Source organism: Pristis pectinata, chromosome 5 (assembly GCF_009764475.1).
Source record: "Pristis pectinata isolate sPriPec2 chromosome 5, sPriPec2.1.pri, whole genome shotgun sequence".
NCBI classification, from domain to species: Eukaryota; Metazoa; Chordata; class Chondrichthyes; order Rhinopristiformes; family Pristidae; genus Pristis; species Pristis pectinata.
In genome coordinates this window covers 12424515-12450272 of record NC_067409.1, presented here as the reverse complement: position 1 = coordinate 12450272, position 25758 = coordinate 12424515, and the positions used below count along the sequence as shown (strand labels likewise).

At 40.9% G+C, this 25758-nt stretch overlaps 1 protein-coding gene across 1 annotated transcript in view; it reads left to right on the top strand.

Annotated features, from left to right (window-relative positions):
- Positions 1-25758, top strand: part of LOC127571029 (histone-lysine N-methyltransferase 2C-like) — a 355346-nt gene that overhangs the window by 209647 nt on the left and 119941 nt on the right. Inside the window, 1 exon segment of the mRNA XM_052017016.1 lies at positions 15063-15179. Within this exon segment, the coding sequence (XP_051872976.1) occupies positions 15063-15179 (117 nt within the window).

The following is a 25758-nucleotide window of genomic DNA, read 5'->3' as shown; positions in this document are numbered from 1 at the left end:
TATAAAAGCAATGGAATCTCTGTGTGCATGTTACCCAACATGTTCGAGTGCAGAGCTCCTGCTGAGGGGGGATATTCCAGATGGTTTTCCCTGAATTCTACCATCAGTTTTATTTAACTTTTATTGTTACCACTGCTGACTTTGCTGTACACCATAGTATCATTTTACTCTGTTTTCTTTTTCAGTGTAATTTATCACATGTAGCTCTGGCGGATTCTGTAGACTTATTAGTATTTCTGTTTGTAAAGTCATATGAAGTTCCATTTGTTTAGTGTACTTTTCTCCATCTAGCACATAAGCATAATTGCCTGCTTTTCTCCACGGATGCTGTCTGGTCTGCTGAGTTCCTCCAGCATCAGCGTTTTTCCTCTAGATTCCAGCATCTGCTGTCCTTTGTTTCTCTAGCATTGCATAGAGTCTAGCAGAGAAATAAGTCTATTCAGTCCAATTTGCCAGTACCTATTTAAACTCCACATGAGACTCATCTTCATCCAGTTCTATCATCATATCCAACTGATCTTTTTTCTAATTTCTCCTTCATTGCCACTTGTGGGAAATGTTTCTCTTGAATTCTCTTAAATTTGTTAGTAACTGTCTTATATTTAGGGTCTCTAGTTTTGGACACACCATGTGTGGAAGTATGGTGCTTTCTCTTTATCTTAAAAATAAACCTGTATTGGTGCTGTTTATCACATCTGTGTCACCTCATTAACCAAAATGGTTGACTTGCATTTGATATCTGTGACTAAAGTTCCAATTTTACAGTGTAGCAACACAAATGCAGATACTTTCCAGAACAGTATCTTGTATATCATCATATAATTTTTAATAATCCTGAAGCTGTTTTAAAATTCATTAGTATCTTCACTGAAAAACTGGTCCAAGCACAAAGATGTTCTAAATTAAGTTATCCAGATGCAGAGAGATGCTTGAGGTCATAGATATTTGGTGGACGTGGACGTGATGGAGTGAATGACCTCATTACATGTTGTAAACTTTCTATGATAAGATTTTAAGTGTATGATTATTCCCTTCATAAAGTTCTATTACTGCATTCTGACGGAAATGGGTTTCACTGAGAAGACCATCCAGGTAGACCTCATGGGACCTTTCCAAAATTCTTTTCCTTCACTCCATCCATTCCCCAGTGGATAAGTATACTGCTTGTAATGAAATGGTGCATACAGACCTCATATTTCTCTGCCACAACTGTACATGTTTGCTGGGTTTGCCCATTTTAGCCAAAGTTTGTGTGATGTTAATTTCACTGGCAGTCTATCATTTATTGACTATCATTTTTTTTGCCCTTGAGCCACCATCTCGAATTTCTGCACTGAAGGTACTTCCACAGTGCTGCATTTTAGAATTTTGACCAAACGAGTGGTATCAGAATTTTTCTAGTCAGGACAGTGTATGACTAGGAGGGAAACTTGCAAGTGGTGGACTTCTCACGTGTCTGATTTCCCTCTGCTCTGCTGGTAGAGGTTGGACTTCCGGTGCTGTTGAAGAAGCATTTCAGTTGTGTTAAGTTCTGCAGAGACCCCCAGTGTATCAATGGTGAATTTAATGCTGGTAAATGGAATACCAGTCAAGTAGACTGAATGGTCTGGACCACCTTGCATGCAACTGTGGCTGCACTCATCTGTCCAAATGGAATCCTGGCAGTCGGCTGAGGCTTAATTGGTATCAGTCAAAAATCTGGTACAGAACTGAGGAATTGCTATAAGGTTAGAGTTGCTGGCTTTTAGATGAAATGTTAAACAGTGTGAAGCACTGTCTACTCTATTTTATGGATGTAGAGGGTCAGACAACACTATTTAGAAGAACAGCAGTTGAGTTTGATATCTTGGCTAATCTCTATCTCTCAGTCCACATCGCTAAAGCAACTAACCTCATCATTATCACATTGATCTCCATGAGAGCTAAATTTTCCATTTGATTATTCCTATATTGTAGTTATGTTTATAATTAGATAGTACTTTATTGGCATGAAGTGCATTGGAATGTTCTCAAAGAAACATAAAGGATGCTATATAAAAAATCTTTTTCTTTTGCGTACCTTGTAGATGGCAGAAAAACTTTGGGGAATCTGGAAATGAGTCACTTAGCACAGAAAACTGAACCTCTACCCATTTCTTATAGCTACAGGATGTGTTGATGTTCAAAAGTAGCACCCAGGATGGTAATGCCATTGAAGATTGTCTTTAAGGATGTGATAAAGCACATTAATGAAGTTACAGCAGTGGATGTGGTATACATGGATTTTAGTAAGGCGCTTGATAAAGTTTCTCATGGAAGGCTCATTCAGAAAGTCAGGAGGCATGGGATCCAGGGAAATTTGGCTGTGTGAGTTCAGAATCGACTTGCCCACAGAAGACAGAGGGTGGTGGTAGATGGAACGCATTCTGCCTGGAGGTCGGTGACCAGTGGTGTTCCACAGGGATCTGTTCTGGGACCCCTGCTCTTTGTTATTTTTATAAATGACTTGGATGAGGATGTAGAAGGGTGGGTTAGTAAGTTTGCCGATGAGACAAAGGTTGGTGGTATTGTGAATAGTGTAGAAGGTTGCTGTAGATTACAACAGGATATTGATAGAATGCAGAGCTGGGCTGAGAAATGGCAGATGGAGTTCAACCTGGATAAGCGTGAAGTGATACACTTTGGGAGATCGAATTTGAAGGCAGAATACAAGGTTAATGGCAGGTCTCTTAGCAGTGTGGAGGAACAGAGGGATCTTGGGGTCCACATCCATAGATCCCTCAAGGTTACTGCGCAGGTCGATAAGGTTGTTAAGAAGTCGTATGGTGTGTTGGCCTTCATTAGTCAGGGTATTGACTTCAAGAGCTGCAAAGTGATGTTGCAGCTCTATAGAACTCTGGTTAGACCACACTTGTTCTGGTGTGTTCGGTTCTGGTTGCCTCATTATATGAAGGATGTGGAAACTAGAGAGTGTGCAGAGGAGATTTACCAGGATGTTGCCTGGATTGGAGAGCATGTCTTATGAGGATAAGTTGAGTGAGCTAGGGCTTTTCTCTTTGGAGAGAAGGAGGATGAGAGGTGACTTGATAGAGACATAGATCCAGTGGACAGTCAGAGGCTTTTTCCCAGTGCGACAATGGCTAATACGAGGGGAGATAATTTTAAGGTGATTGGAGGAAGGTATAAGGGGGGGTATCATGGGTAAGTTTTTTTACACAGAAAGTGGTGGGTGCATGGAGCGCACTGCCTGCAGAGGTTGTGTTGTGGGGGCAGATACATCAGAAACATTTAAGAGACTCTTAGACACATGAATGATAGAGAAATGGGCGATGTGGGAGGGGTTAGATAGATCTTAGAGCAGGATAAAATGTTGGCTCAACATTGTGGGCTGAAGGGCCTGTACTGTGCTGTTATGATCTGTAAGGTCCAGCCAGATGGTGATATTCTTCCGTTGAATAAGAGCATTGGAATGGCACAGAATCCTCCGCTTCATTGTCATTCAATTTCTTTGACACCAGACTTGGTGAAATATTGCCTTGAACTCATTCTAGATTTTGGCTGTTTTTGTCTACATATGGACCAAGGGTGAAATGAAGTCAGGAGCCAAGTTCTGGCAAAGTAACAAACTAAACATCAGCAATCAGGTTATTGGTGAGTAAACAGAGCTTGAATATAGTCCTGGTGACACCTTCTACCAGCTTGTTCACATCTAGGTTGCTCCCGTGACTGTCATGCATCTGCGCCAGGTAGATTGGCGAGGATGATTTACTTGTGTCTTCCAAGGCAGGTCAGTCAATTGTGATGTATACTACTGCGGGTCTGGAGTTGCAGATAGGCCAGACTGAGCAAGGGCAAAAGGCTTCTTCCCTAAAGGGAACTGGTCCGTTGGAAAAGCTTTTATAACAACCTGGTAGTTTCAAAATCAGACTTGTAATGTTATTCCAAATTTGCCATGGTTAGATCTGAATCATTACCAGTCCAATAACAGTCATTGTTCTACTGTTCTTATAACAGTCATATTACTCGTGTTCCAGAATGGTTAGTGGTTGGAACAAGATATTTGACCTTTTCTTGGTGGAGAGAAAAAGTAAAAAGCACCATGTCTTAAGCTGTGATAGCAACATTTTCTCTTTCTTTGTAGTTGATGAGAACGTCTGTGAAGATGCTTGAATTTTAAGAAGATTTGGTTAAAACTGTATATCATCAGAAGATGTCTATGAGCTTCTAATTGCTCAAATAAATATTTCAGTTCTACTTAGCAGACATAGATTTTTACAAGAATTTCAATTGAAACACTGCTTAGGACATACTTTTGGGGATGAGCTCAGTTGAAGTGCTTCTTATATATGCTTTTGAGAATGAGTTCATGGAATGCATTTGATAAGATTTCTTTATTAGTCACATGTACATCGAAACACACAGTGAAATGCAACTTTGGCATAGAATGTTCTGGGGGCAGCCCGCAAGTGTTGCCACACTTCCAGTGCCAACATTAGCCTACCCACAATTTCCTAACCTGTATGTCTTTGGAATGTGGGAGGAAACCAGAGCACTTGGAGGAAACCCACGCAGACACAGGAAGAACGTACAGGCCTTACAGACAGTGGCCGGAATTGGTTTCCCAGAACAAATATTGTGCACCCAACCAGAGAACAAGCATTTTTAGATTCAGTCATATGTAAACAGACTGGACTACTTGCAAATGTTTAATAAGCAGCCCTTGGGGAAGAGTGATCCAAATATAGAATGTCATATTCCATTTCAGAGTGACAAATGTAAATTTGGATTAGAGCTTTAAGGGTAGTTACATAGTAATTAAGTTTGACTTGGCTAAGGTAAATAGGGAAATTAGGTTGAAAGGGCTAATGGGAGATGAGCAGTCGCAGATACTTGAAGATATATTTTAAAATGCTTAAGCTAAAAAAGATTGCTTGGTGTTCAATTGGTGGCAAAGTATAGGATGATATTAGATTCAAAGAGAATGTTATGAGATTGCAAAAAATGCTAGTAGGCCTGAGAATTGGGAAAATTTTAGAAAAAGCAAAGGCTGACTTAAATTGGTAAAAGTTGTAGAAAGTAGAATAGATGGAACATGAAACAGAACACTACAGCACAGGAACAGGTCCTCCGGCCCACATTGTCTGTGCTGATCATGATGTCAATTTAAACTGCACATCTGCCTGCATCTGGTCTATAATCCCTCCATTCCTTGCCTGTTCATGTGTCTGTCTAAATGCCTCTTAACTGTTGCTGTTATATCTGCTTTCACCACTTCTCTGGCAGTGCATTCCAGGCACCTACCACTCTTTCTATATATATTTTTTAAAAATTACCTTGTAAATCTCCTTTAAACTCCCCCCCCCCCACACACCTTAATGCTATGTCCTTGAACGTTTCAAATTTCCACCCTTACACAAAGACTGACTTATCTATTCTATCTATGCCTCAGAATTTTATACATTTCTATCAGAATATGAACAATAAAACCAATATTGAATATAAAATATTGTAAGAGCTTTTAGCTAAATAAGTGAAAAGGAGAATAGCACAACTAAGCATTGGTCACTTTGATTTAAGACCAGAAAATAACTTTGAAAGAGTATTTTATATATGACTTCATTTTGTAAGGCACTAAAAGCACACCAAAAATAATAGGTAATAAAGTGGCTAAAGTGAATGCAGAATTTTAGATTTGTGAATATTACATAAGAAATTAAAAAATAGCAAATTTATGGGACTAAACACAAATAAATAACATGGTCGGCACTGTAGGGTTCTGAAAGAGATAGCTGCAGAAATGTACAGGTGACCCCAGTGTTCTGGGGGGTGAGTTGTGTTCCTAGGAAACAGGCTGTATTGTGATTTTCCATAATGCAAATTCCATGAGAACAAATTTTCTCAAATTTTTGGGTCGTGATTTATGAATCACAAGACCTCACTAACTAGGTCATTAGTGAGGAAGTTATTGGGATGGCATTTAGTCCTCCAGACCTTGTTGTATCCAGTGTTCTCATGCTTGATATCATTTGGAGTGAATCAAATTGGCTGGACTTGGTGGGTACAAGCCAAAATGAATGTACTTGTAAATGTACTTGTGCCTTGTCTCTAGCACTTGCATGTGGGGTCCCACCATCAATGAGAATGGGATATTCTTTCATCCATTTCCTCCTGTTAGCTTTTTATTTGTTCCTTCCATTCATGAGGAATATAGTTTTACCATTTGCAGGAAGTTCAAACTTTCACAAATATAAAACATACAGCTCTTAGTTTAGTGGCCAGATTCTGCTCTAACTCTATCTGCAAATTTGCAGATGACACCACCTCAGTGGACTGGATCTCAAATAACAATGAGTTGAAGTATAGGAAGGAGATAGAGAGCCTAGTGGCATGGTGTCATAACAACAGTATCCCTCAATGTCAGCAAAACAAAAGAGCTGGTCATTCCCTACAGGAAGGGGGGGCAATGCATACACTTCTGTTTACATCAACAGTTTTGAGGTCGAGAGGGTTGAGGGCTTCAAGTTCCTAGAAGCGAACATCACCAATAGTTTGTCCTAGTCCAATTATGCAGACGCAATGGCCAAGAAAGCACACCAGCATCTCTACTTCCTCAGGAGGCTAAAGAAATGTAGCATGTCCTCTTTAATCCTCACCAATTTTTATAGATGCATCATCATGTACCCTCTCCCAGTCAAAGTAGTAAAAAAAAACTGCATGGCAAATCTCTCCTACGAGGAGAAGGATGGGGCAGATAGTGAGTTGAGTAAGGGATACACAAGTATTAAGAAGGTGGAGGTGTTAGATTTCTTGGAACGCATAAGGCTCGTTAAGTCCTCAGTGCTGATGAGATATATTCCAGAATGCTGTGGGAAACAAATGAGGAGACAGCTGGGGCCCTGATGGAGATTTTTTGCATCTTCATTAGCAACAGGCAATATATCAGAAGACTGGAGAGTCACTAATGTTGTTCCTTTATTTAAGAAGAGCAGCAGAGATGTGTAACTAGTGTCTGGTAATCCTTGCATGTTAAGAAATTGGCAAAAATTCTAAGGAATCAGATTTGCGTAAATTCAGAAAGGCGGGGTTTGATTAAGGATAGTTTTCATGGCTATGTGTGTGGGGAAATTTGATTTAGTGTCTTGAGGTAACAAAGGATGAAGCAGGGTGGTAGATGTTGTTTATATTAACTTCAGTTAGGCATTTGACAAGGTCCTGCATGGTAGATTAGTCCAGAAGGTTAAGGCACATGTGGTCCAAGGTAAGCTGGCTAATTGGATCGAAAATTGGCTTGCTGATAGGAGGCAGAGGATAGTGGTGGTTGACGTTTTACTGAATGGAAATCTGCAACTGGTGTTGTACCTCATGGAGTAGTGCAGGGACCTTCGCTATTTATGATATATATCAACAACTTTGATGTGGATGTAGGAGGTATGATTAGTAAGTTTGCAGATCACACAAAAATTGGTGGTGTTATGGATAGTGAGGAAGGTTGTCTAAGTCCACAATAGGATACAGATCACTTGAAAAGTTGGGCAGAGTATTAATAGGTGGCATTTAATTCCAACTTGCAAGGTGATGCTTTTTGAGAAGTCACATAGGGGTAGGACATGTACAGTAAGTGGTAGGATGCTCAGGAATGCTGATGAAGAGAGACCTCTTGGGGTCCAAGTCCATAGTTCCCTGAGTGGCAACAAGTTGATAAGGTGGTAAAGAAGGCATATGGTATGCTTGGCTTCATAGGTTGGGGCATAGTATATAAGATTTGGGATGTTATGTTGCAACTTTACAAATCACTGGTTAGACTGCACTTGGAGTATTGTGTGCAGTTCTGAATGCCAAACAATAGGCAGGAGGTGATTGTGCTTGAGAGAGTGCAAATGGATTTCTCCTGGATTGGAGGACTTCAGTTATGGGGAGAGATTGCAGCGGTTGGACTTGTTTTCCCTGGAGTGAAGGAGGCTTAAAGGTGACCTGATAGAATGGCATAAAATTATGAAAGGTATAGATAGGGTAAATAGTCAAAATCTTTTCCCCATGGTAAGGATATCAAAAAAAAGGGCAAAGGCTTAAGGTGGGAGGTAGATTTTAAAGGAGTTCTAGGGAGTAAGTTCTTTTTACACAGAAACATTTGATGTCAGAGGCGGTGGTGGAATCAGATGTATTTACCCCATTTAGGAGGCATTTAGGTGACACTTAATAGGCAAGGCATAGAATGCTGCTGAAGAGAGACCTCTTGGGGTCCAAGTCCATAGTTCCCTGAAAGTGGCAACAAGTTGATAGGGTGGTGAAAGGTCCTAATGCAGGCAAATTGGATTAGTGTAGATGGGGGTAAAAAAAGGTTTGATATGGACATAGCCATAGGGCTTGTTTCTTTGCTGTACAGCCAATGAGGAGCGTTAGCCTTTCACTCTAACAGGAACATGTTCACCCTGAAATCTTCCTATCGCACTTTCGTCACTTGCCCTTTACATTCTAACAGCCTCTCCCTCTCAACCTTTGCAGGTTACTGTTAATGCCATCAAAAATAGCCTTGCCCCATTTTAGGACTTTAACTTGTGGGCCAGTCCTACCTTTTTCCATAGCTTTTTTGAAACTAATAGAATTATGTCACTGGTCACAAAGTGCTCCCTCACTGACACATCAACCTTGCTCTTACTCCAAACCAATGACAAGATCGTCACTTCCCTCTTGCTGAAGGATTCACCTATCTCTGCTATGTAAATATTACTGATTATTTGGAGTTCTGCAAGAGAGGATTGCTATAATATGCTGACAGAGTTGAGAGGCAAGTGATAATGCTGAGCCAGCTTTCATAATTGTGAATCTGTTATAAGCACCCATGGCAGTACCTAGATGCTTTTGTCTATCAGGCTTCTATCTTTTTCACTTTGATAATTATATTAAAAGTAATTAATTTTACAATAAAGCTATGTAATTTTAAATTAATTCACTAAGGAAGTAATGCATGATACTCCTAGGATTTGTGACTTTTGCTGTAACTACTGGGCAGCACGATATTTTCTTATATTAATGCACTTCTTTTGCTTAGATGATATTTAGAACTTCACATTCCAGCTTAGAGACCTGAATTGTTTCCTGGTTGATTTTAATGTATGTCCAAAATCCAGTGGACTCCTGTAAGATTGCAATAACCTCCAAGGAAATTACTTTCTGACCATTAGTGCATTTCATTTTTGCAGTAGTGTATCATAAGTGGAGATGTCAGTGCAAAATTATAATCACTATTTTCTTTTTGATGGTTTTTAACCTTAAATGGTACATTAAAGATTTTTGAACCACATGGAATCAAGGGTTATGGAGATCAGCAGGAAATAGGGATTTGAGGCAGAAGATGAGATCAGCCATGAGCTCTTTGAATGATAGAGTAGACTCAAGGGATAACGTGGCCTTACTCCTTTCCATTTCTTACGTTCCTGCATGACACACTGAATTGCAAAATTGCTACCAATTTAAAATGCCTTGGCTTGAATATATCCTCAAATATACTTTCCAGTTTAGATGAAAGTTCTGTACAGTCAGTGTACTAATGCTTTTGTAAACTCCCAGGAACTTTGGTATTTATGTTTAAGTGCCCTCTTTTCAAGAGGCATATTGGAATGCAGAAAGAAGTGAATCTTGCCCAGTGGATCTATATATGGATAGATTCTGAACTATTTTCCAAGAAGAGTCCATCAGTTTGCTGTATAATTTGACATTCATTTCAAATGTCATCTCAATAATGAGATGAACCTCGTATTTCTTAGCACTCACTTGTATGATTCAAACGTTTTCCATTGCAAAAGCATTGATCTTGTCAGGTTATTACAGAAGTTGTATTGGATGATGCCAGTCAAATGTCTGCTGTGCCAGAATGAGCAGAGGTTACTTCACCCACCAGTTTTTGTTGGATTGCTTTTGTATATTCATCCCAGGTATTTCTGGTAATGCTGCTTATTGTAGACTGCTAATTCAGACCACTAAAGAAATAGGGCTTTCTTATTGCCATTGCCTGATGCCTAAATGATGTTTAACTTGTCCAATTATGGTTGCAAATATTAAATTGTAAGGCCTTGAGGTCATATTTTCAGCACTAATCTTTAGTACCATTCTCTTAAATACCTCTGCATCCTTTTTAGGTGCATGTGTGCTTCTCTCACTGAAGTTGCCAATTATGATTCAATCCTGAATTATGTTGCAACTTCGAGTTTTCTTTGAATTTCCTGAATTTTCCATTATTTCTTAAGTGACTTGCAATATATTTTACTTGGGGAAAGATAAACGTATTTAGCTAGAACAGAGGGAACTATATTTAGTGTTAGACTACTAAGGAGGCTATCTTTATTTCATGTAATATGGTTATTGGAAAGAAAGGAAAGACTAGTAATAAATAGATCTTTCTCAGATTGGCCATTTGTGACTAATGGGGTACTGCAGGGGTCAGTGCTGGAACTCAGCAATTCACAATCAATGTCAGTGATTTGGCTGAGGGAACTAAATGTCATATTTCCAAGTTTACTCATGATATACAACTAGGTGGGATGTGAGTGAGAACAGAAGATAAAAAGACTTCAAGGGGATATGGACAAACTGCATGAGTGGGCAAGAACACAGATGAAATGCAATGTGGAAAATATGTGAAATTATTCACTTCTGTGCATAAAATAGAATAGCAGAGTACTTTCTTCAGTGGGTAATGTTGATGTTCAAACTTGGGTGCCCTTGTGTACAAATTATAGAAAGCCAACATGCTAATGCAACAAGGGATTAGGAATGCAAATGATGTGTTGGCTATTGTGACAGGATTTGAGCACGGGATTAAAATTTTACTGCAATTATATAGGAGTTTGGTAAAACCGCCCCTGGAGTAACCTTTCCTAAAAACGGATGTGATGTCATATGATAGATTAGGTAAATTTGGCCTGTATTCTCTGGACTTGTTTTCTCAGCCAAATTATTGACACAACATTCTTATAGGGCTGACAGGATGGATGCCAGGAGGATGTGTCCCCTCCCTAGATGAAGAGTGTAGGACCAGGGATTACAGTTTCAGAATAATAAACAAGGATTTAAATGAGGGGAAAAACTTCCTCACAGAGGGCAGTGAATCTTTGGTATACTCTGCTCCAGAGGACACTGGAGGTTCAGACATTAAATTTGTTCAAAACTGAGATCGGTAGATTTTTGTATATTAAGGGAATAGAGGGACATAGGGTAATTAAGGGATTGAGCAAATAGCTGTTGAGGTTGAAGACCAGCATAATCTTAATGAATTACAAAACGAGCTCGAAGGGCCAAATGGCCTACTGTGGTTATTTTTGTGTTCTTATGTCAGGCATAATTTGTACGTAGATAAAGATTAGACAAAGATTATGAATTGTTCATCCTTGTGTGAAATTCATCCTTTGTCTTATGAATTCTCAAATCAACACTTAAATTTTTTAAAAATGAGTACTGTTTTTTTGGGGAAAACAAATAATTGTGGCCTTTGTTCTTGAATTGAATATAAGATGAAGTACCTTGAATGCAGTCAAGTTCCATGGGAAATTTGCTATTAGATTTTGAACCTAAAAAATTCATATCTTGCAGATTTGTGCTTTTGATTTGCTGAATAGTTCATTAATAAGTACTGGCATTCTGTAGTTTGCTTCCATTATTGCATTTTCACTTTGGAAACTGATTATAACTCCTGTAGATTGAACGTATAACCTCAGATCTGAGAATACTGAGGGTATGCAGCATTACTAGCATCCAAATTAGGTGTTAACTTGTAAAGGCAGGCCATCTTAATTTTTTATTCATTCTTAAGAGTGGTTAAGTAGTAAAGGCAGGTATTTAGATCTCTCTTGCTCTCAGCGTGGACCACTAATGTCTAATGCTGACTGTGCCTTCATATTGCTATTATATGGGAAGTTCTAAGATTTTGACCTACTCATGAACAAGTACTCATGAACATTACACTGAGGTAATGGTTACTTGTCTTCCTTAAAGTAAACTACTGTTGACACTCAACATCTGAAATTAAAAAATCAAATGCTAGAAAGAATCAACAGCTTACCCAGATGTTTGGAAAGTGAAACAGAGTTTTGGACCTGAAACGTCAAATTATTTCTCTTTCCACATTAGGCTAAGCTGGATGTTTTCAGCATTTTTTGTTTCTATACCTTTTATACCTCAGTGTTTCAGGTCAGGAACCCTTGTCTGAACTGGCAAAGAGGAAAAAAGTTAGTTTTCAGTAGCAGAGAAGGTAGAATGTAGGGAATGTCTCTGATAGGTTAAAACCAAATGAGTAGACATAGGGGTTAGAGTAGTAGTTAGGATCAGATTATATTTTGTGTAATTTGTTGCTAAAAGCAAGGCTGTGGAATGTACCCAGCAGGCCAGACTATACTAATAGAAAAAAGAAAAACTCAGCCAAAATGCTGATGGCACAAGTGGCCAGATATAGAAAGAAAGAGTGGTTACCTGAAGCTTGAGAATTCAATAGAGAGGCTGCAAGGTACCCAGATGGAAGATGAGATATTGCTCCTCCAGCTTGCGTTGGGCCTCTTTGTAACAGTGCAAGAGACCACTGACAAATGTCACTGTGGTTATTGGGAATAGCTGAATTAAAGTAGCAGGTAATCTGAAGCTTAGGGTCACTCTAGTGGACTGTAAGTACAGGTGCTCCACAAAGCAATCAACCAATCTGTTTTTGGTTTCTGCAATGTAGAGGAGGCCATATTGTGAATACCAAGTGTGGCACATGAGATTGGAAGAAGCGCAAGTGAACCACTGCTTCATGTGGGAAGAATGTTTGGATCCCTACATGGTGGGAAGGGAAGTGGTGAAAGGGCAAGTGTTGCATGTCCTGTGGTTACATGGGAAAGTGCCATAAGATGGGGAGCGGTAGGTAGGGATGAAAGAGCAGACTAGGGAGTTGTGAAGGGAGTGTTCCTTTGATGCTGAAAGGGGAGGAAAATATATGTCTGGTGGTAGAATCTTGTAAGGGTAAATTGCACTGGATAATGCATTAAATACAGGGGCTAGTAGGGTGGAGGGTGAGGCTCTAGGACCTCTGTACTTGATTGTCCAAGAGGAACAAGCGTGAGAGTAGAGGTGTGGAAATGCTCAAGATGTGGTCAAAGACCCTGCAAACAATGATAAGACAGGAAGCCACTGTTCAGGAAAATGAAAGACATTTTGAGGGCACCCATGCAGGAAGTCACATCATCAGAGCAAATGTGGCAGAGATGGAGGAACTGGGAGAATAGAATAGAGCCCTTACCAGAGGCATGGTGGGAGGGAGTATAGTCAGGATAGCTGTGGGAGTCTGTGGCCTTGTAGTAGATGTTTGTTCTGAAATAAGAACACTTTTAGGTTGATACCTGATTCCTGAAAGGTCATTAAAATGAAGAATTATTTCCATTCACAAATGCTGCCTAATCCATTTAGGAGTTTTGCATTTTCTGGTTTTATTGCACCTCTCATCTTAAGTGGTAGAGCTGGCTCATGCAGGCATAACTAGTTACTTGGAGCTTCCTGTACAATGCAGTCAATGTGAACTTGTGAATGAAGTGCCAATAACACTAACAGCACATTATATTCATATCGTACCAATCACTATTCCATTGATTAGGAGTAACTTCCTCTTCTACCTTTTGATCCATTTGTCAAAGGAATGCATTGTAGTCAAATACTGATTGAAGCAGCTTGGATCTCACACTTTGACTAAGATTATCAAAGCTGTTTAAAGATGTTATCTGCTTGAATGTTCTATTTTCCTGAAAGTCAGATAGACTTCAATATTTTTTCCCTGGTTACCCAACTTTAGATTAGCTCTCAACTAGCCTAAAGTATTTACTCACTTTAGGCAGTGTGCAAGTGACTTTCAAAATATTTATGAACCAAGATCATTCTTGGAGGAAAACAATAGAGAGAAGGTAGAAAAATATTTTCACAAGTCTTTAACTTAGAGGTATTTTTATATTTCTCATACCCTGTATAAGTAGGTTGTATGACTATAAAATAACTACTTCCCTTTTCATACAATGATGTATTCTGCCCAGCTGTTGAGAATATAATGGAATTTTTTAAGAAATTACCAAAGTAAAAGTCCATTCATTGTTAACAACTACACAAATGAATCCCTTTGACATAACCTTCTGAAGTATGTAAGTATATTCCACACAAGCAAACTAGTGTTTGAATCTTGGGTTGACTACAAGATTAGGACAATGGAAGAAGTTGGGATTCTTCTCCCCATTGCTATTCTTTGGTGTGGCTGAAGTTCAGTATAGGTTGTTGCATTGCTCACCAGGAGTTAAAATGGTTTGCTGATACAGTTTGAGCTTGCAGACTGACGAATGTGAAAGTGTATGAGGTATTGAGTGACTAAAGTCCAGAGAGTTATTTATCCTCTTTCCAATTATGCATTCATCCCCACCCCAAAAAGAATAAACTTAGAGAAGAGTTGAGGAATGCTGTTCACCAATGCAAAAGTGGGCAATGGCAGCAATGTCTTTCATTTAGACTTTTGTCAGTAACACAGCCAAGTGGAGTAATGCTTTTTTTTTTCTCCTGAACATTATGTGAGCACAATTATCCATTTTGGCAATACCTAAATGGCAAATTCTCTTCCCTTGAATGCAGTTCCCAGACTCCTCCATTTTTTTTAAACATACGATTTGAAGCACCTGTTAATATTTAATTTTGCAAGCATGGCCCATCAAAAAGAGCTAAGGACTGGTTTAAGAGTCAGAACTAATATGCAGCATATGATTGAGAGCAAATCACGTTTTTGCAGCTGACGTAAACCGATAAAGGTTTCAATTGTGCTTTTTCTACCATTACCTCTCTCCATTAAAGACTTTAAAGGTATTAAATTTATTCAAAGAAATTTATGGCAATACTAAAGGTAAACACAGCTAATTTTAATCGTTGACAGTGTTTACTTTTAAAATTGCATAAGCATCAGTAATTGATGTTTCACTTTTTAGTAGTGGAAAAGGCAAAGTAAGTTCTCGATGTACTAATATTTGTCCTGCAAGATATTGCAGATATATTGTATTCAAAACAGGACTTTTCTTAAGTATTATTTTCAATAGGGTCGTGGTGCTGGCTTTCCTGGAAAAAAGAGGCCACGTGGTGCAGGACATCCTGGTCGGGGAGTTAGAGGCAGATCTAAACTGAAAAATGGCATTGGTGCTGTTATAACACCAGGAGTAAGTATTTATGCTATTTCTGTATCTGAATTTAAATATTTTTTGTTTATCTATATTGCCTTACAGAGAGCCTGACAGTTGATAATTGGTGTTATCAGTTGCTTGCCAAACTGAACACAGAAATACTTGTTCCTTTGTTCTAGAAGGGAAATAGGGATATTCCAGGAAATTATAGGCCAGTGAGTCTCTCATCAGTTGTAGGGAAACTATTTGATAGGATTAACACACACAAAAAGTGCTGGAGGAACTCAGCAGGTCAGGCAGCATCTGTGGAGGGGAAATGAAACGTCAACTGTTTGGGATGAGAACTTTCATTAGGATAGGATTTACTCACATTTGGAAATGCATGGCCTGATTAGGGACAGTCACTGTGGCTTTGTGCGGGGCAGGATATCTCTTACAAACTTGATTTAAGTTTTATTTTTGAGGTGACAAAGTTGATTGATGAGGGTAGGGCAGTAGATATTATCTACATGGACTTCAATAAGGAATTTGACAAAGTCCCTCATAGTAGGCTGATCCAAAAGCTTAAGGTGCATGGTAACTTGGTAGTTTGGATTCAGAATTGTCTTGCCCATAAGAAGACAGAGGGTAGTGGTGGAAGGGTGTTATTCTGACTGGAGGTCCATAACCAGTGGTATTCCGCTGGGGCCTCTGTGATGTATATTAATGACTTGAATGAAAATGTAGGTGGCTGGGTTACTATGTTTGCAGACAACACAAAGATTGGTAAATTTGTGGACAGTGTAGAGGGCTGTCAAAGGATACAGCAGGATCATTGGGCAGAGAAATGGCAGATGAGCAAGAGTGAGATGTTGCATGTTGGGAGGTCAAATGTAAGGGTAAAGTATACAGTTAATGGCAGGACTCTTAACAGCATTGATGTGCACAGGGATCTTGAGGTCCAGTTCCAAAGCTCCCTGAAAATGGCGAAGCAAGTAGATAATGTGGTAAAGAAGTAATATGGCATGCTTGCTTTCATCGGTCGGGGCATTGATTAAAAGAATAAGTAAGTCATGCTGCAGCTATATAAAACTTTGGTTAGGCCGGGCTTGCGGAATTGTGTGCCATTCTGGTTGCTCCATTATAGGAAGGATATGGAGGTTTTTGAAAGGGTGCAGAAGATGCTGCCTGGATTAGAGGGCATGAGCTATAAGGAAAGGTTGGACAAACTTGGGTTCTTTTCTCTGGAGCTTGGGAGACCTGATAGAAGTTTATAAAACTATAAGAGGCATAGATAGGGTAGACAGTCAGAATCTTTTTCCCCCGTGGTAGAAATGTCAAATACTAGAGGACATGTATTTAAGGTGAGAAGGGGAAAGTTTAACGGAGATATGTGGGCGTTTCTTTTAATAGAGATATGTGGGCGTTTCTTTTAATAGAGAGAGTGATAGGTGCCTGGTACAGGCTGCCGGGGTAGTGGTGGAAGCAGAGACAAAGGAGATTCTTAAGAGGCTTTTAGATAGACACTTGAATATGAAGGGATGTGGATCATGTGCAGGCTGAAGAGATTTAGTTAAATTTGGCATCGTGTTCAGCGCAGACAACATGGGTGAAAGTCCTGTTCCTCTGCTTTACTGTTCTATGTTGGAAAGGTTCCTCTGTTTGAAATGTATTGTATTTGATATGGTAAGTGTGTGCTCTATTGCACTTTCTTTTGCAACTTTATCTTCATGCCCAATTTGCTTATTTTCTGGTGTTATCACATGACATTGTTCTCAATATTTTCAAACTACAGATTAAAGTGTCATTTCCCTGGCATGTAGATGGGAGAAGCGAAAGCTGTTCACTTTTTTTTAAAATAATATGCTTTACAAATGAATAGCTGGTTGCAAAATTAGCCATTGTCGTCGCTCGTTTACATCAATGACCACGAAGAACTAAAATAAAGAAAAACAGATGGACCATCAAGCATTGTACTGGGCATTGCAGATGATTACTTGGCTATGTCAGCTAAGCAAAGGCTGCAACTGCTGGGGACTTGTGCCATGCCTGACTTGTACTCACAAAAGGCAAATTTCAGTCACTGATTCCAACACCATTTTCACCATCCCTCGCTTTGTCCTACAGCATTGCCATTGATCCCTCATTACAAGAATAATCACTGATGGATCTGATGATGTCCGTCCCCTGATCCTAGAAAGGCAGTTCTGTCTACAAAGTGCAGATATTTCCTGACGAGAGAACTAATGACTGAGATTCCTTTCAGTGCTATCTTTGTTTTCAAGGATGAAACGACTCTCTTTAAAGCAGTTTCTTGGTTGAAGATTTTGAGGCTATCGTGATCAGCTTTTGTTCATCTCTTCCCAAATTGTGCTGAATATGTATATTTAACTATGCTTTCAGTGTGTCTTTGTAGAGTTTCCTGTGTACACCACAAGATATTAAGCTGTGAATAATTATAGCACTTTTTGGAGAGTCAGAGATAGATATCAATATGCATTGTCTAGTGCAGTAGGGTTAATGACTGAGGACCATACTTTTTACCATTGCTTCTTAGGCAGGACCCGGGATCATGGATAATTTGTTTCCACATCGGTTCAGTGTATTTTAGGGTGATGTCCTGTGGACAATCTGCAGACTTGCCACAGTTGGAACAAATTGAGCTTGATGGGCAGATGGACTGAGTAATTGGATTATTGCATGCTCATACCACATTCTGCACTTGATCTCCAGAAATGCATGGGGCTTGCTGGGGTGCTTCTCCACCAGCTAGGCCAATATTTGGCCAGGAGTTACCATGAGTTGGTTGGGATGTAACTTTTTTTTCCCTCCATGGGGTTTTGAGGACACCTCTTGTAATGGAATTTGGAGTAGAATGCCTTCCTTGAGAATCTAGATGGGCACATTGATGTTAGGGATGCTGCTGGGAGAGCACTCTGACATTATAGCACGGAAATGGGCCCTTTGGCCCAACTGGTCCATGCCTGACCAAGGTGCCCATCCAAGCTAGTCCTATTTACCTGAGTTTGGCCCATATCCTTGTAAGCCTTTCCTATGCATGTACCTGTCCAACTGTCTTTTAAAAGTTGTTATTGTACCTCCCTCAACCACTTCTTCTGGCAGCTCATTCCATATACACCACCTTCTGTTTTTATTTAAAAATAAGTTGCCCCTTAAGTTCCTATAAAATCTTTCCCCCCTCACCTTAAACCTATGCCTTTTGAGTTCTTGATTCCCCAACCCTGGGAAAAAGACTGAGTGCATTCACCCTATCTATGCTCCTCATGATTTTATACACCTCCATCAGATCACCTCTGTCTCCTGCGCTCTAAGGGGAAGAAAAAGTCCTAGCCTGTCCATTCCCTCTCTATAACTCAGTCCCTCAAGTCCTGGCAACATCCTTGTAAATCTTTTCTGCACTCCTTCCAGTTTAATAATGCCTTTCCAATATCATGGTGACCAAAACTGAACACAGTACTCCAAGTGCTATTATAACTCGTGCTGTCCAGGCACAGCAACATCCTTGTGAATCTTTTCTATACCCTCTCTATATTAATAACCAGAACTGCACACATTATTCCAGGTGCGGTCTTACCAACGTCAGCTGTAACCAGACGTCCCAACTCTTGTACTCAGTGCCCCGTCTGATGAAGGCAAGCTTACCATACACCCTCTTCACTACCTTGTCTACCTGTGTCGTCACTTTCAGGGAACTATGTACTCGTACCCCTAGGTCTCACTGTTCTACTAACACTCCCCAGGGCCCTGTCATTTACAGTGTATGTCCTGCCCTGGTTTAACTTCCCAAAGTGCATCATTTTCACATTTATCTGTTGTTCCATCTGCCATTCCTTTGCCCATTCATCCAGTTGATCTAGATTTTGATATAACCTTCGACAACCTTCTTCACTGTCCACCATACCACCAATTTTGGTGTCATCCACAAACTTACTAACCACGTTAATGACATTTGTCATCCAAGTCATTAGTATAGATGACAAAGGACAGTGGACATGGCACTGATCCCTGTGGCACACCACTAGTCACAGGTCTTCAATCTGAGAGACAATCCTCCATTACCACCACCTGACTCCTTCCACCAAGCCAATTTTGTACCCATTTTGCTAGCTCACCTTGGATCCCATGTGATCTCACCTTCCAGACCAGTCTACCACGTGGGACCTTGTCATTGTGAAAGTCCGTGTGAACAACATCTACTACCCTGCCCTTATCAGTTCTCTTGATCAGCTCTTCAAAAAACAAAGCTCAGTCAAGTTTGTGAGACACGATTTCCCAAGTGCAAACCATGCTGACTGTTCCTAATCAGTCCTTGCCTTTCCAAATACAGATAGATGCTGTGTCTCAGAATCCCCTTCAGTAACTTTCACGCCACTGATGTTGGGCTCACTGGCCTGCAGCTTGCTGGCTTGTCCTTGCAGCCCTTAAATACAGGAGGACAGGGATTACTGCTGCTGGGTCATTGGGGATCATCACATGAATGTTGGTCGCATTGGCTTTGATGAGAAAACATGTTAGTGCAAAATTTTCTGGAAGTATTATTGATGATACTTTCTAGATTCTTTAACGTAACATTCTGACTATTGATAGTCACTAAAACACTTACAACATTCAACATGGCTTGTCCACATCCAAGTGCAATCAAGGGGAACCAAGTTAAGATATTAAGTCTGTTTGCATTTTAGAATTGTACCTTAATGATAAACTAAAAGCCTTTTATTAAAAAAGATGCCAGTCTCGTGGCTAATACCTATTGCTTTTTCAGGAAAAAGTTTAGATTTCTCACTGGGATAGTTTATTACAGAATTGCAGAAAGTTCAGCATGGGAGGAGAACACAGGTAGATTAAAAAAAACAATATGTTGGTGGAACTCAATGTTTTGGGTTGAGACCCTGCACCACTCCTGATCTTTGCCTCAATTCTGCTTTCCTTCATGTTCCTTATAACCTTTGGTTCTCCTATAGTATAAAATATTTCAATCTCCACCTTGAACATTCAAGTACTCAACCTTCATAGCTAGAATAGATAATTCCAAAAGTTCACAACTTGTTGAGAAAGAGAAGAGTTCCTCTTGTTGTTGTCCTGTCTTAAATTGGTAAAATTCTGTAGCTTTGCCGTTTGTTTCTGGGGGCCCTTCGTGGGGAAGATCCTCTCAGCATCTGACTTGTTAAGCACTTTAAGAATCTTATCTTTCAGAAAAATAATATTACATTCTTCTGAACTCCAATAAATATAGGGCCAACCTGTTTAACCTTCCCTGATAAGGCAACCCCAACCTCTCTGGAATTAGTCCAATGGTCTTTCTATGAACTGCTTCCATTGTAAGTATATCCTAAATAATGAGACCAGAACTGTACTCAGTACTCCAGGTCTGGTCTCACCAGTGCCTTGGTTGTAGCAAGACTTCCCCTTCACAATAAAGGCAAGCATTCCAGTGGCATTACTACCTGTTGTATCTGCATACTAACTTAGTATTTCATGTATCACGATAATGAGATTTTTCTATACAGCAGCCTTCTATAATCACAGCCTTCCAAACCTATTGGTTTTCTGTATCATTTTCTGTGAAAATGGATTCAAACATTTGTTTAATTTTTCTGCCATTTTGTTAATCTCCTGTTTCAGTCTGTAAGGGAGCTACCTTAACTTGATCTCATTCTCTATCTGTTTTTCAGTAGCCTACTCTAATATTCCACTTGCCCTTTCTATATCAATGTCTCATTAATACTTTGATATACAATAAACCTATGTCCCACTTTGAGCACCACAAATTGGATGGCAGCTCATTTTGTCAGAAATTAAATGGTTTTTGTTCTTCATCTCTGCAATTCTTACTGAATGCCTCTAATTATGTTCAGAAATGTGTTCACAACTAGATCTGCAATTTCTGAAGGTGTCACTGGAAAAATAATCACTTGCTTGGGTTTGGTACAAAAGAAGTATCACATCACACTTTTGAGCTCTTTTATAAGATGGTCAACCCAATGTGCCCAATTATGGTGAGCCTCTGTCACTGGTCCCCACCTCTGCCCCGGTCACTTCCAGGCAGAGGCCCCCACTGTTGGTCCCCACCTCTATTCTGGCTGCCTCCAGGCCAAAAACCTCGATGCCGTCACTGGGTCCTACTGCTCCTCCTCTACCACCCATCCTACCACCACTCCCCACCCACTGCCCCCTGGCCTATCAGGCCACCCCCTACCCCTCGTCCTCCCCTCACTTCTCGGAGTCTTCCTCTTTCCACCACCTCACCTCCCTTCAGCCCTCCTTTGATCCGATGCCTGACCCTAGCTCCAGCCCCTGCTGGGTCTTCATCTTCTCCTACCTCCCTCTGAGGCAGAAAAGTCTGTCCTCAGCAGAGGCCTCACATTTGTACCTCTGCGCTGACACCTCAATCTGTGCCCACCATGGCACAGATCACCCCCCTTCTCCAGCCTCAAATCCTCCTCCTCCTCTTGGACACCCCCCCTCTGTCCTTCTGCCCTCTCTAGATCTTTTCATTACTAACTGCCAGTGGGACGTCAGCTGTCTTGATTGCACCACTCCTATCACCCACTCCAAGCCCACCCCCTCTAAATGCACTGTTCTCTGCACCAATTCCAACCTCCCCATCAAGCCTGCAGACAATAGTTGTGCTGTTGTAGCCTGGTGGACTAGCCTCTACCTTGCAGAGGCCAGACGGTAGCCATCAGACATCTTCTCTTACCGACGTCTGGACCAAGACCCCATTAATGATCATCAGGCCACTGTCTCCCCTGACCTTCACAGACCTCATCACCTTTGGAGATCTTCCCTCCACAGCCTCCAACCTTATTGTTCCTCAACCCCATACTTCCTGGTTCTACCTCCTCCCCAAAATTCACAAACAAAACTGCTCTGGAAGGCCCATTGTTTCTTCCTGTTCCTGCCATACCAAACTCGTGTCTTGACTCCATCTTGTACCCCTGGTCCAGTCCCTTCCCACCTACATCCGTGACACCTTACATGCTCTCCACCTCATCAACAACTTTCAATTCCCTGGCCCCAACCACCTCATTTTCACTATGGATGTTCAGTCCCTGTCCACATCCGTGTCCCATCAGGAAAGCCTTGGGGCTCTCTGTTTCTTTCTGGAACACAGACCCAACCATTTCTCCTCCACCAACACCCTCATCCATCTGGCAAAATTTGTGCTTGTCCTCCACAACTTCTCTTTTGGCTCCCCCCACTTTCTCCAAATCAAAGATGTAGCCACGGGCACTCACATGGGGCCCTGGTTATGCCTGCCTTTTCGTTGGCTACGTGGAACAGTCTATGTTCCAAAACTGTCCAAGCACCACTCCCCAACTCTTTCTCCACTACATTGAGACTGCGTTGTTGCTGTTTCCTGCACCCGTGCAGAGCTTGAAATTCACATGTCCATCGCTGACACCACTCTCCCCTCTCTTGATCTCTCTGTCTCCATCGCAGGAGACAGATTATCCACCGACATCTATTACAAACCTACTGACTCCCACAGCTACCTTGACTACACCTCCCAACCTGTCACTTGCAAGGAAGACATTCCATTTTCTTAGTTCCTCTGTTTCCACCACATCTGTTTTTGAGATGAGGCCTTCCACTTCAGGATATCCAAGTTGTCCTCCCTACAGGCCCCCCCCCCCACTACTATTGATGGAGCCCTCTCTTTCCTGAACTTCTACCCTCACCTCATCCCCATTTCTTCCCCCCCCCCCTCCCCAAGCAAAACAGGGGGTGTTTTCCTGGTTCTCACCTAGCACCCCACAGCCTACGCATCCAACATATTCTTTGCAACTTTCTCCATCTACAATAGGATCCCACCACCAGCCACATCTTTACCTTCCCTCCCCTTTCCACCTTCAGCAAGGATCACTCTTTCCATGATTCCCTTGTCCGCTCATCCTTCCCTCCTTGGGTGCACTCCTCTGTAACCGCACAAGGTGTAACATCTGCCCCTACACCACCACCTCCAACCTCATTCAGGGCCCTAAATGGCCCTTGCAGGTGAGGCAGTCTTTTGCATGCAAATTGCGTGGTTTTATTTTTTGCATCCAGTGCTTCCGTTGCTGCCTTCTCTACATCAGTGAGACTGGACACAGATTGGGTGATCACTTTGTCGAGCACTTTCACTCAATCCACAGTGGCTGCCTGGGTCTCCCAATGGCCAGCCATTTTAATTCTCCCTTCCATTCCTCCTCTGGTTCCTCTACTGTCAAGTCAAGACTAAACGCAAATTAGTGGAACAGCACCTCGTATTCCACCTGGGCAGTCTCCAACCTGGTGGCATGAACATCGAATTCTCAAACTTCTGGTAACCACTCCCCCTCTGTCCCTTTTTTCCCCACTTTCTCTCTCCTCCTGATCCACCTGGCCCCCCTCACCCAATCTCTTTTCCCTCCTCCCCCCCACCCTCTCCATCTGCCCATCACCCACACACTCCTGCCACTGGTTCCCCTCCCCTGCTACTCCCCTCTGCTATCCCTACCTCCCTCTTTATTTCATGCTCAATTTTTTTCTATCAGATTCCATCATCTTCATCCCTTTGTCACTTCCACTGATCACCTCCCAGCTTCTAACACCATTCCCACTCTTCCCTCACCCCCTCATTTGCCTATCACCCCCCTCACCTGGATCCACCTGTCACCTGCCATCTCTTGCTCCACCCCTTCCCTCCACCTTTTTATACTGGCGATCTCCCCCATTTCTTTCAGTCCAGATGAAGGGTCTCGACCTAAAACGTCAACTGCCCATTCCCCTCCATAGATGATGCCTGACCAGTTGAGTTCCTCTAGCACTTTGTGTTCTGCTCTGAGGTTTTGTGTTGTTTGTGATCTGTTACCAATGTGAGTAGCTTTCTGAGAAGAGATTGACAGAACTAGTTAACTCCGAACACTGAAGCAAGAGCTTCTTTTTCTACTTGGAGTAATTCTGGTCACTGTGCTTGTGTGGCTGATAATTGCCCTCTGACATCACCCACTAACTTTAACTCACTGGTGGTGTTATAACCTATTTGTACCTTGCATATATTTTTAGCACACTGTTGCTCTTTGCTCCATGTCAGTGGGACAATAAATGACGAAGAGGCAAAAGTACCATTGCCAAATTCAATGGAAAATTCACATAATGTGCTGTTCCCAAGAATTACCTCACTTCAGATAGATCCTTGGGTTTCAGAACCTATGATTTGTGCCTCTGTTATAGGTTGAAAACTATGTGCATCCACTTCTAAGCCAAGATGAACCACTTCATGTTGTTTGAAAGCATATTTGTTTCTCTTTAATATCTCATTGTAGCAATTGCTTAGCAATTATCTACAAGAATTTGAACATGCTCTTCCGTGTACATAGCACTCAGAATGTTATCTGATTGTAGTGTTTTTTTTCCTTAAAATCTTGCCCATTGTGTTCTAGAAGATAAGAGATGATTTAACACCATGTGGAAGTTTTTTGTAAGAAGTGTATTGATGATTAAACATTGTTGGCTCCCCGATCAATATTTAACTGCGTATGCTCACGAGACAAATCTAATTTTGTACTCTATATAACTCAGCAAAAGGTTTTTCTCTTGTGGTATTTGTCATTGACCTCTGGATTGAGTGTACTCTTATTATCACCACAAAAACTGGTTTAGCTGTCTTTGGAGACATCACAATGTACATAGCCCGATCACAGTGATTCTTGCTCAGCTTAGACTTTCAATGCACAAGGATCATGTTGTGCCTTGCAATAAATGGGTTTCATGCAGATGTGTACTTTATGGGCCTTGCAACCATCTCAGGAATTGTTAAACCTGTGCCTCTACTTATTTAAGAGGGTGTCCAGACTTTGCCATATCCAAGCTAAATGCATTGCAGCAAATGTTTCATTTGCAGTATCCAGTCCTTTCTCATCAAGGTTCATCTGTTATGATACTTTGCGATTACATTGGCTGTTACATATCACCAAATGTTTCATTTGTTTTGAACTTCTGAAAGGTCTTCCATTGGATTGTACTTTACCCTGGAGGCATACTGCTGAAATTTCATAGGTATCACAGCTCATAATGAGTCAACGCCAATCTTCATCTGAATGCGCTTGTTGTTGATCAAACCTGTGTCTTGAAATTCTGATTTGCTAATTTTCCATTTTGCTGTATGCCATTTTCTTCTTCATTGTTGTCAACTTCCACACAAGGAAGTTCAACGTAATAACTTGTCCTTGCTGCCTTTTTGAAATGCAACCTGAAAGCAGATGCAATTTGACCTTTACATTATAAATTTGCATTGCTGTTCTGGGTGGTTGCCATCAGATCTCCATATGTAAATCGTTAGTTTGTATTCGTACTCGTCTGCTCGTTCGGGATGGGCAGAGTTCTTGCATTTAATGAGACTATTTCTCAAAAGTATGTTTAGCCCTACCACATAACTTGGATTAAATCCTTTTATCTGTCAATCCATATAGTAGTTAGTCTCTTAGAGCTTTGTTTAAAGAACTCCACCAAAGTTTCAAAGTAATGAAAACTTCTTCAGTGCCATGATAGAAATCTTGATGGACTTGCCAAACTTTTGATTTAATTTCTTTACCTCATCTGCAAACGAGGCATCCATTGCTTTCAGCAGGTAAGTAAATTGATCAGGGCGTTG